At 42.5% G+C, this 12,590-nt stretch overlaps 1 protein-coding gene across 4 annotated transcripts in view; it reads left to right on the forward strand.

The window, feature by feature from the left end:
- Positions 1 to 12,590, forward strand: part of GCP1 (glycoprotease 1) — a 316,675-nt gene that overhangs the window by 179,053 nt on the left and 125,032 nt on the right. For all 4 annotated transcript variants that reach the window (XM_089402282.1, XM_089402281.1, XM_089402280.1 and 1 more), the window contains 2 exons: positions 6,799 to 6,989; positions 7,189 to 7,274. In XM_089402282.1, coding sequence (XP_089258408.1) covers positions 6,799 to 6,989; positions 7,189 to 7,274 — 277 coding nt within the window. The remainder of the gene's footprint in view (positions 1 to 6,798; positions 6,990 to 7,188; positions 7,275 to 12,590) is intronic.

A 12,590-nucleotide genomic window follows, 5' to 3' on the forward strand; every position in this document is an offset into this window, starting at 1 on the left:
TGAGTATCTGCCTAGTGTGTATTCCAAATGCCCATTGAAGTCCTTATAATCCTCCAGTTGAGTATTCAACGACCCAGATCAGATTCTAATCAATGGCTTAGATCATATTGACTTGATCCTCGTGTTCTTCTAGAAGTTTCACCCGCAGTTAGATTAATACCCTTTAATTATTTTAATTTCCTAAGTTTAGACTTAGGCACTCATTAAAAATAATTAATTATTTTAATAAAACTGCCTTCGGTTGGAATTTCCCAAAACGATTTTTGGGTATTGTGAAATACATGCGTCTAAGCCTCCATTCAAAATTTGAGACATAGAGCACATCCGATACTACCAGAAATCAACACCTCTGCGCTGCCCCTACGCAGTCACTGCGTGGGCCTACGTCATTGCCTTTGAGGCAGTGCATCACCTCTTTGCTGGATCAATTTGCTCTCAGGAGCTTCGACTTTAGCCCTCCTGGCTCAAAATGTCAAACCCCCAGCAAAATCTCGGGCTCTGCTTGGAAGGCACTGCATTGCTCTGCATGAGCCCTTCCTGGCTCTGCGTCACCCTCACTAGGCACTGCCCTACCTCCTTTGCATCTTTCTTTGCCTCTCTGATGCGTATTCTTGGCTCCAGAGAAGATTCTCCAGCCAAAACTATCTATGCTCCTCTCTGCATGATCACCATGAAATTATTGTGTTGCTCTCTGGCTCAATAATTCGATCTGATTGATCAACTCCCAGTGTGTCTCCCAAATGACCCTCAAGCCTCCTTAAGTAATCTTCTCGTTGACATTCAATGACCTAGATTAGAAGCTAATCAATGGCTTAGATTTCTGCTTGATCCTCGTCTTCTTCTAGAAGTTACACCCACAGTTAGATTAATACCCATTAATTATTTTAATTTTCTAAGTTTAGACATACAGACCCATTAAAAATAATTGATTGTTTTAATAAAACTGTCTCCGGGTGGAATTTCCCAAAACGCTTTCTAGGTTCTTTAGAATACATGTGCCCAAGCCTCCTTGCAAAATTTGAGACTTAGAGCACATTAGATGCTACAAGAAATCAACCGTCCCTCTTAGCGAGGATGTGCTCTAGCAATGCCTCCCACTGAAGCATCACCCTGACTTCACAACATCGTCCTTTGCGTTACTGATGTCTGACATGCTGTCCTCAAACTACTGCGCTGCTGATGTATGACATGTTGACTACTGTGCTTCTGATGTCTGACATGCTGTCCTCCATCTACTGCGCTGTTGATGTCTAACATGCTGTCCTCCAACTACTGTGCTGCGATGTCTAACATGCTATCCTCCAACTACTGCGCTGCTGATGTTTGACATGCTGTCCTCCAACTACTATGCTGCTGCTGCAACTGTATTGTTGCCGACACTGCCACTGTCAACATTGCATCTGTACTACAAATCCCTCTCAAGTGCGACATCTGTGCTGCTGCTAGCACTACCACTGCTAACACTTCATCTGCATTGCAACGGAAACAATATCCCAAAATCTGAACAAGTGTTCTACATAGATGCATCTCGATGCTGAAGATTTGACTGTTGGTAGTCCCATGCTATCCCTCTGAAGCCATTGCGCTGCTGTTGCTACTGCATTGTGCCTCTCTGAATTGTTGCAACTCTGCACGACGTTGCTCAGAGTTGGCGTTCTAGCCATTGCATCTGTCGCTCCAACACTCCTTTGCACCAACTGACATGGGTCCATCCTGCTACTTCTGATTTGGGTTCCCATAGCAAGGAATTGATCTGAGAGGTGGGCTCCTCAAAGATCCTGCCCATCTGTAGCTCTTTCGAACTACAGCTCTAAATTAGCCCACCTCCCTCCTGGAGGTATCTCGCTGATGAGCCCCAAAAATGGGTAACTTATTGGGCTCATTATTGCCTATTGGTCGTGATTAATCCACCATTTTTCATAGTTTATGCATGCTTTTGAGTATATTTATGTTAATTGAATGAATGAGAATAGTCACTTGAACAAGAAGGCTAACACGTGGTTATTGTAGATTTTTGGACAATTTTTGGACCAAGGCCAAGCATTTATGAGCCAAATGACAGCCAAGCACGTGGGAACAAGGGTGAGGATTCGTAGGAAGGGTGTCTCCTGCACTAAATGGCCCCTTCCTCGAATTCTCCACCAACAGCTCGGAGTTCAGCAGGCCACCAAAAATGATTCCCAAGGGCAACCGAGCAGTTTTGAGTAAAGTGATTGATCACTGGCAGTTTGAGCAGCCGAGCCCCTTGAGTTAAGGAGGGCTGTTGGAGGCCCTTGTAGTGTATAAGAAGGAAGGCTTCCAGCGTTCATAGGTTACTTTTTGAACATTTGTATTGTGCACTCTAGTGCTGCTCTGTTTTTGCTCATTTGTGGAGCTTTTGCTGTAAACATTTCTCTGACATGGTTATTTTCTGAATAATGGAGACTAGTCTCATTTTTTTTCAGTTCTGAGCTTCTTCTTAGGAGCCTGTAGCTCTTGGGGTTGGGCCCAACCCAAGTGCCAGGACTTCCTCTGTGTACTGTTATATGTTTTTGCTGCCTTTAATTAATTTCTACTAGTAGGTTACAATCTTGTTTGATTATTTAGTTCATTTTCGATGATAGAAATAGTTGCTCAGGTTTCAAGTCGATTTAATGGGTTGGTAACATAAAATATCTTCAAAAAGGGCAATCAAGCAACCCTTGATCTCACCTCTCCCTCCTTGGGACCATGAGCTGAGACCAAGGTGTCCTTGTTGCCATAAAAACACTGTTCTTGCTTCTTCATGCAATTTCTAGTGTTAGATTCTTAGTTGCAAAAGTTGGTTCCAGTCGTGATTACATGTTCATATCCATTCTTGTTTGGTTTCCATAGTTGATTTACATGATTTGCTGCCAATAAACTTCTGTTCATCATGCTTATGGTTTCTAGGTCAAATTAGGTTAAAGTAGTTAGATCTTTAGTTTCTTAGTCTTTGTTGGTTGGTTTTGGAAAATAACGTGCAGAGCACCTGTGATACCTCCTCTCCTACCCTTATCCCATCAATGCAACCTTCTTCGTCCTCTAACTCAGATTCTTGCCTCTTATTTGCCACGTTCTCTCACTTTGCCCTAGTTCCTACATTCTTGTGCAACATTGTTTCTCCATCCTTGAACCAAAATCGATCGCCTTAACCACTCCTCATCCCCAATTACCAAGTCCTAGACCTCCTCATACACTTATCTTACCTCCATACCCACTTCTTCACCTTTCTGCCACCATCAGCCCTCCAAAATCCTCTTTTCGGAACATCCTGTAGAAGCTACAGAACATCCTGTAGAAGCTACAATACATCCTATAGAACCCCTGCAGATTTCCTGTAGAAGCTCACGAAAGCGGTTTCTTGGGATCCGATCACTGTGAAACTCTCTGGAAGGGTGCTAGGGACCCCTTAGGCCCTCTTCTCACCTTCCCAACCTCCTGCAAGCATTTCCTTTTGCCAATCCACCTCTGCACAGTCAAAAACAGTCAAAGCACATGCATAATAATTCTGCCAACTTACTCAAAAATATAAAAAGATGTTTCTTTTCAGATTTCACTTCAGAAGTAGCTTAGACACATGCACTTAACCTTCCAAAGAATCAATGGCATCTTTTTCAGTAGCTTTCATCCTTTTTCTTGCATCAGTAGAGCTAGTTGGTAAAGCTAGGGTTTGCTAGGGTTTGCATTTCCTTTCAGCTTTTCAGTTTCTTTTTGCAAGTAGATTAGCCTCCTTTGAGTTAGCTTTCATCCATCAGTTAAAATTTTTCTTCTGAGAGCTCATAGAAGTTGGCTTAGGCTCCTAGTGGACTTGTGCCAGCTGACTAAGTGACAGCCGTGGCAAGAGCTAGTACTTGTGCATATAGCACCGTCGCTTCCAAGTTTGTTATGAACTACCGGGTTGATAAAAGTAAAGAATGGAGTCCCAGGAGTTGCAGCATTATTGCTGCAATACTGGAGCCCACCACTCGCTGTCATGGAAAACTCCTCCTCGATCTTCGGGGGTGCAGCCTTCGAATTGTGCTTCTCATCTTTGTACTTCTTCCCAAGGGGACACTGTGTTGCGTAGTGAACCATTTCACCACACCTGAAGCATTTGATCTTCAAGATGTCCTTCTTCTGACTTCGCTGCACCTGCTACCCCTTGGATACGAGGGTTGCATTCTCTTCCTCCTCCTTGGGCTTCGACCCAACGTTGCTACTTCTGTCAAGTTTACACTTGACCAAGTGTCTCCTCATCTCTTCCTGCGTGAGAGATGCCCACATACTATCCTAGTCTAGCAAAGCTGCCCTGCCCAAGATGCTCTAGACAAAGACTTGTCACTCTTCTAAGACTGAATTTAGGGCCAGTCTCACCATCTCGGAACCTTGAGGTGTAGACTCCACAATTGCTAACTCGTCTTGGGTGTCCTGAAGCTTCGTGAGGAATGGATCAATGCGCTCCCCCTTCTGCATCTGTGCAGATCTCAATGTTTGCTCTAAGTACATCTTCCGCTGCTTGGAAGATCCCTGATACAACGTAGACAACGCATCCCACATCTCCTTAGCAGTTCCTCTGTCAGCAATGTGACAAACCGCATGATCCTTCACTCCATCGAGGATCATTCTCTTTGCCTTCGCCATTTCTCCCTTGTACTTCTTGAGCGGATCTGGATCCGTGGGCTCAGCCACCACGCTATCGATGTAGGCCTTGAGAAAATTCTCATCTAGAAGGCACAACATTCTTGCCTTCTAGATCACATAGTTGGATGCCCCATCCAACCTGTCTTGATCTTTCAACTCACTAGCTGCCATTTCTGCGACGAAAATGTCGAATTGCTCCCCTCCATCTTTTGCTGCTGCTGCTCAGGCAATACGAAAACGGACTTCTTGGCGGGAAGTCTATTAAGGAAAAATTCCCTCATTATGCTTCTCCTCTCTTTTTTGAAGTCTTTCAGCCCAACAATCTGCCTGTTGAAAACTGCGTCCCACCAACTCTTTCCTCGCGCTGAGGCTCTATGCTGCTCCCATTGGCTTGGCAAGATTTCGATCTGGAAGTCTTTCCTCTTTGTTGACTCACTCAGAGAGAGACTTTCCTCGAAAATTCATCTTTCCTGCCTGGATTGCGCAATCCCTCTGGGGATTTGAACTGCTGCCTCCTGCAGCTATTCAACCTCCTTTTCTACTCAGCGTTGGGTTCTCTGGCACTGCGCTTTTTGTTTCGCCTACGCTGCTTTGATACCATGTGAAAATTCCTAAACCCTTATCCCTACTGTAGCAACTGATCATATTTTTCCTAATTGTTAAATTCCTTTAAACAAATTACTTGTAGTTTCCTACAACAAATATCGAAATACATACACTGCAACCTTCACTTAATTAAATATAATGCGGAAACAAGAAACTGTGCAAGAAAGAAAATACAACACAATGACACTGTTATTTTTGGACAAATGTCCCCGGAAAACCCCAATATGGGAAAACCAGTGCAACAGATTTGAGGGTTTTATTATTATACTGTAGTAATTTTTGAATACAAACTCTGGATGCCTTGCTGGCAATCCAGTACAGAGAATATGACTCGGTAGAAGAAATTAGTGAGATTACTTCACTCTACACTGCACGTCCCAGCTGATCCGACCGCTGAACCAACTAGTCCTCGGCTACCTTTGGGCCGTCCCTACACAGTCGCTGCGTGGGCCTGCATCACTGCCTTTGAGGCACTGCATCACCTCTCAGCTGGATCAATTTGCTCTCAGGAGCTTTGACTTCAGCCCACCGAGCTTAGAACGTCAAACCCCCATCAAAATCTCGGACTTCTGCTTGGAAGGCACTGTGCTGCTTTGCGTCACCCTCATTGTGCACTGCGCTGACTCCTCTGCGTCTTTCTCTGTCTCTCTGCTGCGTATTCTTGGCTCCGGAGAAGATTCTCCAGCCAAAACTATCTTTGCCCCTCTTTGCATGATCACCACGAAATCACTATGCTGCGCTTTGGTTCAACAATTCGATCCGACTGATCAACTCTGGGTGTGTTTTCCAAATGACCCTCAAGCCTCCTTAACTAATCTTCTCGTTGACATTCAACAGCCCAGATTAGAAGCTAATCAATGGCTAAGATCATTTCTGCTTGATCCTCGTTTTCTTGTAGAAGTTACATCCACAGTTAGATCAATACCCATTAATTATTTTAATTTCCTAAGTTTAGACTTAGGGACCCATTAAAAATAATTAATTATTTTAATAAAACTGTCTCCTGGTGGAATTTCCCAAAACATTTTCTGGGTTCTTTGGAATACATGTGCCCAAGCCTCCTTGCAAAATTTGAGACTTAGAGTACATCCGATGCTACCAAAATTCAACATGTAGTTGACTTATAACAGTCTAGAAAGATCCCTTCAACTAAAATGCTATGTGTGGGGGCTATTTATTCTGCCAAAGTCAGCCAGGACTTGCACTTGGCCCCAACTTCTCAAAATGATTTGCTGGTACATTGGAGATGACCCATGTGGGGTAAAAGATGTCTCTAGTGGTATTTGAATTTTGAATCTTGGTGGTGGGTATAAAACACCCTTGCTTACCATCTAACCAACCCCCATTGACACATTAATTCCATTCTTGATGTTTACTATTATTAGGATACCTTTTCACTTCTAATGATGGCAGTTGTGAATATTATTTAAGGATTACATTGAATATTCTTCTAAGGATTAACATACAAGTGATTAATACATGTTGTGGTGTGCAAGGTTGGATTCATGTGAGTCAAGCTCAATGATTGTATGTTTTTATAATTTTATTATGACCTTATGGGAAATATGACAGGTGGTCACAATCTTCTTATCCTAGCGCAAAGTGTTGGTCGATATGTACAACTAGGTACAACAATAGATGATGCAATTGGAGAGGCATATGACAAGACAGCAAGGTGGCTTGGACTCGATATGAGGAGAGGTGGTGGCCCGGCTCTAGAAGAGCTTGCGCTGGAAGGTGACCCACATGCTATTAAGCTTTCGGTGAGTTTATGGAATGTTTGGAATTTATTGCCTTACTTATATGTGATCTAATTGCATTGGAACTATTTCCTTCTTGCCATTCTCTATGTAAATAGTTGTGTTCATACTGATATTTGATCATATGTTAGAGGTCAGTTTTAATATCTATTAAAAATGTTAGTATGCCTAAAGCATGAACTTGATTCTGATTGTGATCTAGGTACCCATGCAGCAACACAAGGATTGTAATTTCTCATATGCAGGCTTGAAAACACAAGTGCGGAAGGCAATTGAATCCAGAAACATGTATGATGGGATTTAGATTTATGTTTATGTTGACTTGGAACTTGGAAGCTTGAAAACCAACTATACAGGAACTTTTAAAATGCTGTAGTGAAAGATTTAATGAAATTTGATGCTATGTTCTATAGAAATATTACCAAGGTTGTCAGATGCAACATAAATGTTTGTTGTGTCTCATTTGAAAAAAATAAATTAATGCTCGAAAATGCCAAAAAGCAGAATGCAGATTTTTTTTGCAATGCCTGTTTTGAAGGATAGTGTGAATATGTCATAGCTTGACACATCTATTGTCAAGAAGAAGATCTTAAGCATTATAGTATTGTCAAGCAAATTTGTAGGCTTACACTATGAAAAATGGCAAGGGGTTGTTAAAAGCTTCATTTTCTTTTGGTAAAAGTCCGATTGGCTTAGCCAGATGGTTCTGAGCACTAATTCCTTGATTCCATATGTGCATCCTTCTAACATAAGCATCCCTAGCAAGCACAAGAGAATTTCGCAAAGTAAAAATGTAAAGGAAGCACAAGTTGTAAACCTCATAAATTGCTATATCAACAATTGGTGGGTTCTGTGTGTTCAGCTCTTGTCCCTAGTGAGACATACTTTCTCTTTGGTGGAACCTGAAGCTACAGTTATCTATCCTACTTGAAAATCCATTGAATTTGCACCATGATACTCATATATAAGCATCAACCGCCATCATAGATATGTTACCAAATCAACTTCCCCTTTGGATCCATATTGATCCATATTTAGTGCAGAAATGGTCTGGAACTGTACGGGATCCACATCTGTCCCCTATTCCATACAGATCTTGTTGAATTTTGGTAGCTGCGGTTGGTACTCTTCATTACAATTTGGCCCATGAAAGAAATAAAAGGAGGGAATTTAAAATTTAAATTTTGAATTTACTTTTGGTTCCAAAAGTAAAGTCGGCCCAGCATAAGGACGTGCCCATTGGGCACCAAAAGAACCGTATATATTGGGACTCAACCTCCATGATTGAGAGACAGTTCGGATGATCATCATCTACTAGTGTTTATGTTCACACATGCGAGGAGGAAGATTTCTGGGCTTAGTCTAAAAGGGCCGAAGTTCTTATGTCTGCATATTCTTTTGTCTGTGGGAGGGCCAAAGACCTAAAGGAGGCCTAGAGCCTCAGTTTGTGAGCAGAAGGGACCTTCACTCAATTCTGGCCAGCTGAGATAAGAAAGAGGAAGGCGTCAGCCTGTTTTGAGACCAGGCCTTAGGTCTAGAGGGGGCCGAGAAGCTTCAGACATCAAGAGAAGACTGAGCTGGCTCTGGCCTATGGAGAGGCCAGCAAGGTAGAGAAGCAAACCACAGGAAGGTGATTTAAGGATTGCTATTCATGGGAGAAGGGCTGGTCTAGCCCTAGGAGTTCCGAGGTTGTCTTATGAAACTCAGGTTGTACTTTTGTTGAATTGAAGAATTTCACCTAAGAAAAGGTTGTTGGGTGCAGGAAATCTAGGGAGGTCTCAGCAGAGACAGGATGAGGAGATGGCAGAACCTCCCACGATTTGTGGTCGAGCTAGCAGAGAGGTTCATTATGCATTAAGAGATGCAAAGGAGTTTATCGGAACTCCTAGGATAAGCAAGAGACAACACAGACAACTTGAGAGATATCAAGCATTGGTAGCTCAGGTTGCAGAACCTTCCAACTTTCAGGAGGCCACACAGCACCAGGTGTGGGTATTAGCCATGGTAGAAGAATATAGCTCTATCATGACGAATGATGTTTGAGAGGTAGTTCCAAGGTATTAGAATATGTCTATTTAGTATTTAATGCTCAGTCTTCTAGCTGTTGCTAATTTTATTCTTTTAGCAGTTTCTTAGATGAAACTGTTTGTACATAGAAACCTGATGTTTCTATTATTGTAAATATCTTTGTATTATCATTGAGCTGTTTGCTTTTTGTGAATTAATTCATTCAATATTCTTTCACATGCGTGTTTCGCACTGTTTTATGGTATCAGAGCACAGGAATTTTTTCGAAATAATTTTTCATAGATTGAAAAATTCAGTAGTTCATTTCGAAACTGCTCTCAGGGTCTGGAGATTTCTTGAGCTTCATTCCTTTCTAAGGTCGAGCCCTCTGTAAGCCAGGTAGCCTTCACTGAGTCTTAGCCTCGGCTTTGCTCATTGTGATAAAAGCTTACAGTCGTCAATCTTGATACAGAAAGGGATTCATCTCCTGCATTATCATTTTATGAGGATTTAAATTTGTGGCGGTGCTCAGAATCGCGAACAGTCTATTTGTTTTGAAGTCGTGTTTATTTTGTGGCCACCCGATCAACAAATTTGGAAGCCGTGCAGGACCGCCGACGCTTTTGAAGAATCAAGATTCGAAACAGAGCTGTGGGGTCTGTTCTGAGGAGGGTTCCGGATTCATTCGAATTGAGGCACGCCAGAATCGTATAAACTGGCGAACGCTGTATCAAACCTCTGATTTATTTTTCCACACGGGAAAGTGGCATCTCTCTCTTCGCTCACGCAGTCCTCTTCACTCACTCAGTCTTCGCTCAGCAGAGTAATCGCACGTCTGAACCAAACAAGAAGCAAGAAGCAGCATTGGTCGAACCGTGAAGTGTCACGTACTAGAAGAGCTCAACAGCGGATCTGAATCAAGTGCCGGAATCAAATTATAGTTACAGCTAGCCTCCGAATCACGTCCCGGCAAATTTACAGCAAACCTGCTCACGTTTTTCTCCAGAATCGCGTCCGTCCGAGACCTGATTGTGCCCGCAATTCATATATATATTAGCTAAATCGTGAAGGACGTGCAGAACGGGATTCGAGCCTCCATATATTTGCTGAGAAATCAAATTTTTTTTACCGATCGAGATTCTTCATATACCGTGCCGGCAGTGTCACGTAAGTCACCGTCAGCAAATAAGTCACCGTAAGTCACCGTCAGCACGTAAGTCACCATTTATTTGCTGAGAAATAAAGTTTCTTTAACAGATCCGACATCCTTCAGATAACGTGACGGCAAAGGTATTTTCCAGCTTCTTGGTTTTTTGCTTAAAAATTGGATTAAAATTTATTGTGATCTTATTTGAAGCGGTGGGACCAGAATAAGAATCACAGTAATTTTTTTTTTAAGCGTGGTCAAACCAGCATCACAGTCATTTTTAAGTAAGCATCAAAAGTTATTTTTTGAAGCAGCATCACAGTCATTTTTAAAAGTGGCGTGATCAGATCTGAGTAATATTTTTTGTGTGCAAGACTATTTCTTTCACAACAGAATTTATTAACAATTTGGTACAGTCATCTTGAAAGAAGATTTTTAAGCAGGCAGCTACACTTTGTTGTGTATCAGACTTTGGTAGGGAAAATGGCCACGCTCACCAATCTGATGTTAGAAGGAAATCAACGCTTTAATGGCAGCAACTATAACATTTGGAAACAAAGAATGCTGACCATTTTTGAATACAGGCGTCTTGATCAGCTCATTTTGGGCAAAGAGCCTCGTCCCGGTACAGCTGGTACCAATCAAGATAAATTTGATGATCGAAATCGGGAGGCTGTTATGCTTCTCAAGCTCTCTGTCGCTGATGATCAGTTACCACAGATTCCCTCTGGCAAGACCGCTGCCGAAATCTGGCAACAGTTGAAAGAACTGCACGAGACATCTGACAAAAGCAGAGCATTTTTTCTCAAAAATCAGTTGTTCTCCATCATGATGGATGAACATATGTCTTTACAGGAACATCTCAACAAAATTAAAGACATTCGAGATCAGCTCGAAGCCATTGGTCGGACCATGGAGGAAGAAGATATGGTAGTCATTACTCTGAAGAGTCTACCAAAATCTTATGAACATTTCATAGAAACTCTCAACATTACAACCACAAATGTTGATCTGAAGTTTTCAGATCTATGTACCAAACTTCTGCAGCAGGATCGGTGGAAACAGCAGTTTGGTAGTAATACTTCATCAGTGTCCTCGGAAAATGCTTTTGCTGCAAAATACCAGTCCTCTCAGTCTTTTCAGCAGAAAGGTTCTCATCAGTCTTTTGATCCTGCTAGGAAGAAAAGTGTGCAGTGTAACTACTGTCACAGGTTCGGTCACATGAAGAAAGATTGCCGACAGCGGATTGCTTCTGAACAGAAGAAACAGGGAGGGCCAAATCAGACAGCGAATGTTGCAGAACATTCCGAGCAGACAGAGTCTGCCTTTTACGCCTTTATGGCTAAAAGGTCTTCAGAACATGTTCCTTCCTCTGCATGGTACATTGATTCTGGTGCATCACGCCACTTCTCTCACAGGCGTGACTGGTTTATTGACTTCTCACCTTTCAGTGATTCAGTGGTATTTGGTGGAGGCGAAAAGTACAATGTAGCTGGCAGGGGTACAGTTCAAATTCAGTCTGGTAGACGCACGCTCATATTTCTCAATGTATACTATGTTCCTGGTATGGAGATTAATCTGCTATCTGTCAGCCAGATTATGAGGAATTCTCCTCAGCTTGATGTTGTGTTCAGTGCACACAAGTGCTCCATCATTGACAGGGAGACCAGTCTAACAGTTGCTGTTGGTCTAGAGGACCATGGTCTATACAGGCTACTTGACACCGGTGACTTTCCAGAAGTGGCTCTAGCAGCACGTGTCTCTCCCATCAGCACGCTATGGCATCAACGGTATGGGCATCTCAACATGCAGTATCTCTCTCAGCTCTCTCGGGAGGGACTTGTGTCAGGATTACCTGATATTCAGACTCAGCAGTTGGGGGTATGCAGCGCCTGTCAAGCGGGAAAGCAACATCGGTCTTCATTCAAAAATGGAGAATCTTGGCGCGCATCTAAGGTACTTCAGTTACTTCATGCTGATATTTGTGGTCCTATGAATACAGCTTCTATCACTGCTTGCAAATATTTTTTACTTATTGTAGATGACTTCAGTAGAAAGATGTGGGTGTATTTTTTAAAAAATAAGTCTGATGCTCTTAGTACCTTTTAGAAGTTTAAAACCTTAGTTGAAAAAGAATCTGGTTGTAATATCATGACCCTTAGGACCGACAATGGGGGGGAATTTTGTTCCTCAGCTTTTGCCAACTTCTGTGATATTCATGGCATCAAACGTCAATTCACCACCCCTTACACTCCCCAGCAGAACAGTGTTGTCGAGCGTCGCAACCGCACGGTTGTTGAAATGGCTCGTTCCATGTTACAACACAGGAGTGTTCCAAACAAATTCTGGGCTGAAGCCGTATTTACTGCTATTTACCTTCTTAATCGATCACCTACTCAGGCTGTTACAGGGAAGACTCCTGAAGAAGTGTGGTCTGGTCGTAAGCCTAA

This window comes from Pinus tabuliformis, chromosome 2_1, assembly GCF_031772625.1.
Source record: "Pinus tabuliformis cultivar Carrire ecotype Pingquan chromosome 2_1, CPIR1, whole genome shotgun sequence".
Classification (NCBI taxonomy): Eukaryota; Viridiplantae; Streptophyta; class Pinopsida; order Pinales; family Pinaceae; genus Pinus; species Pinus tabuliformis.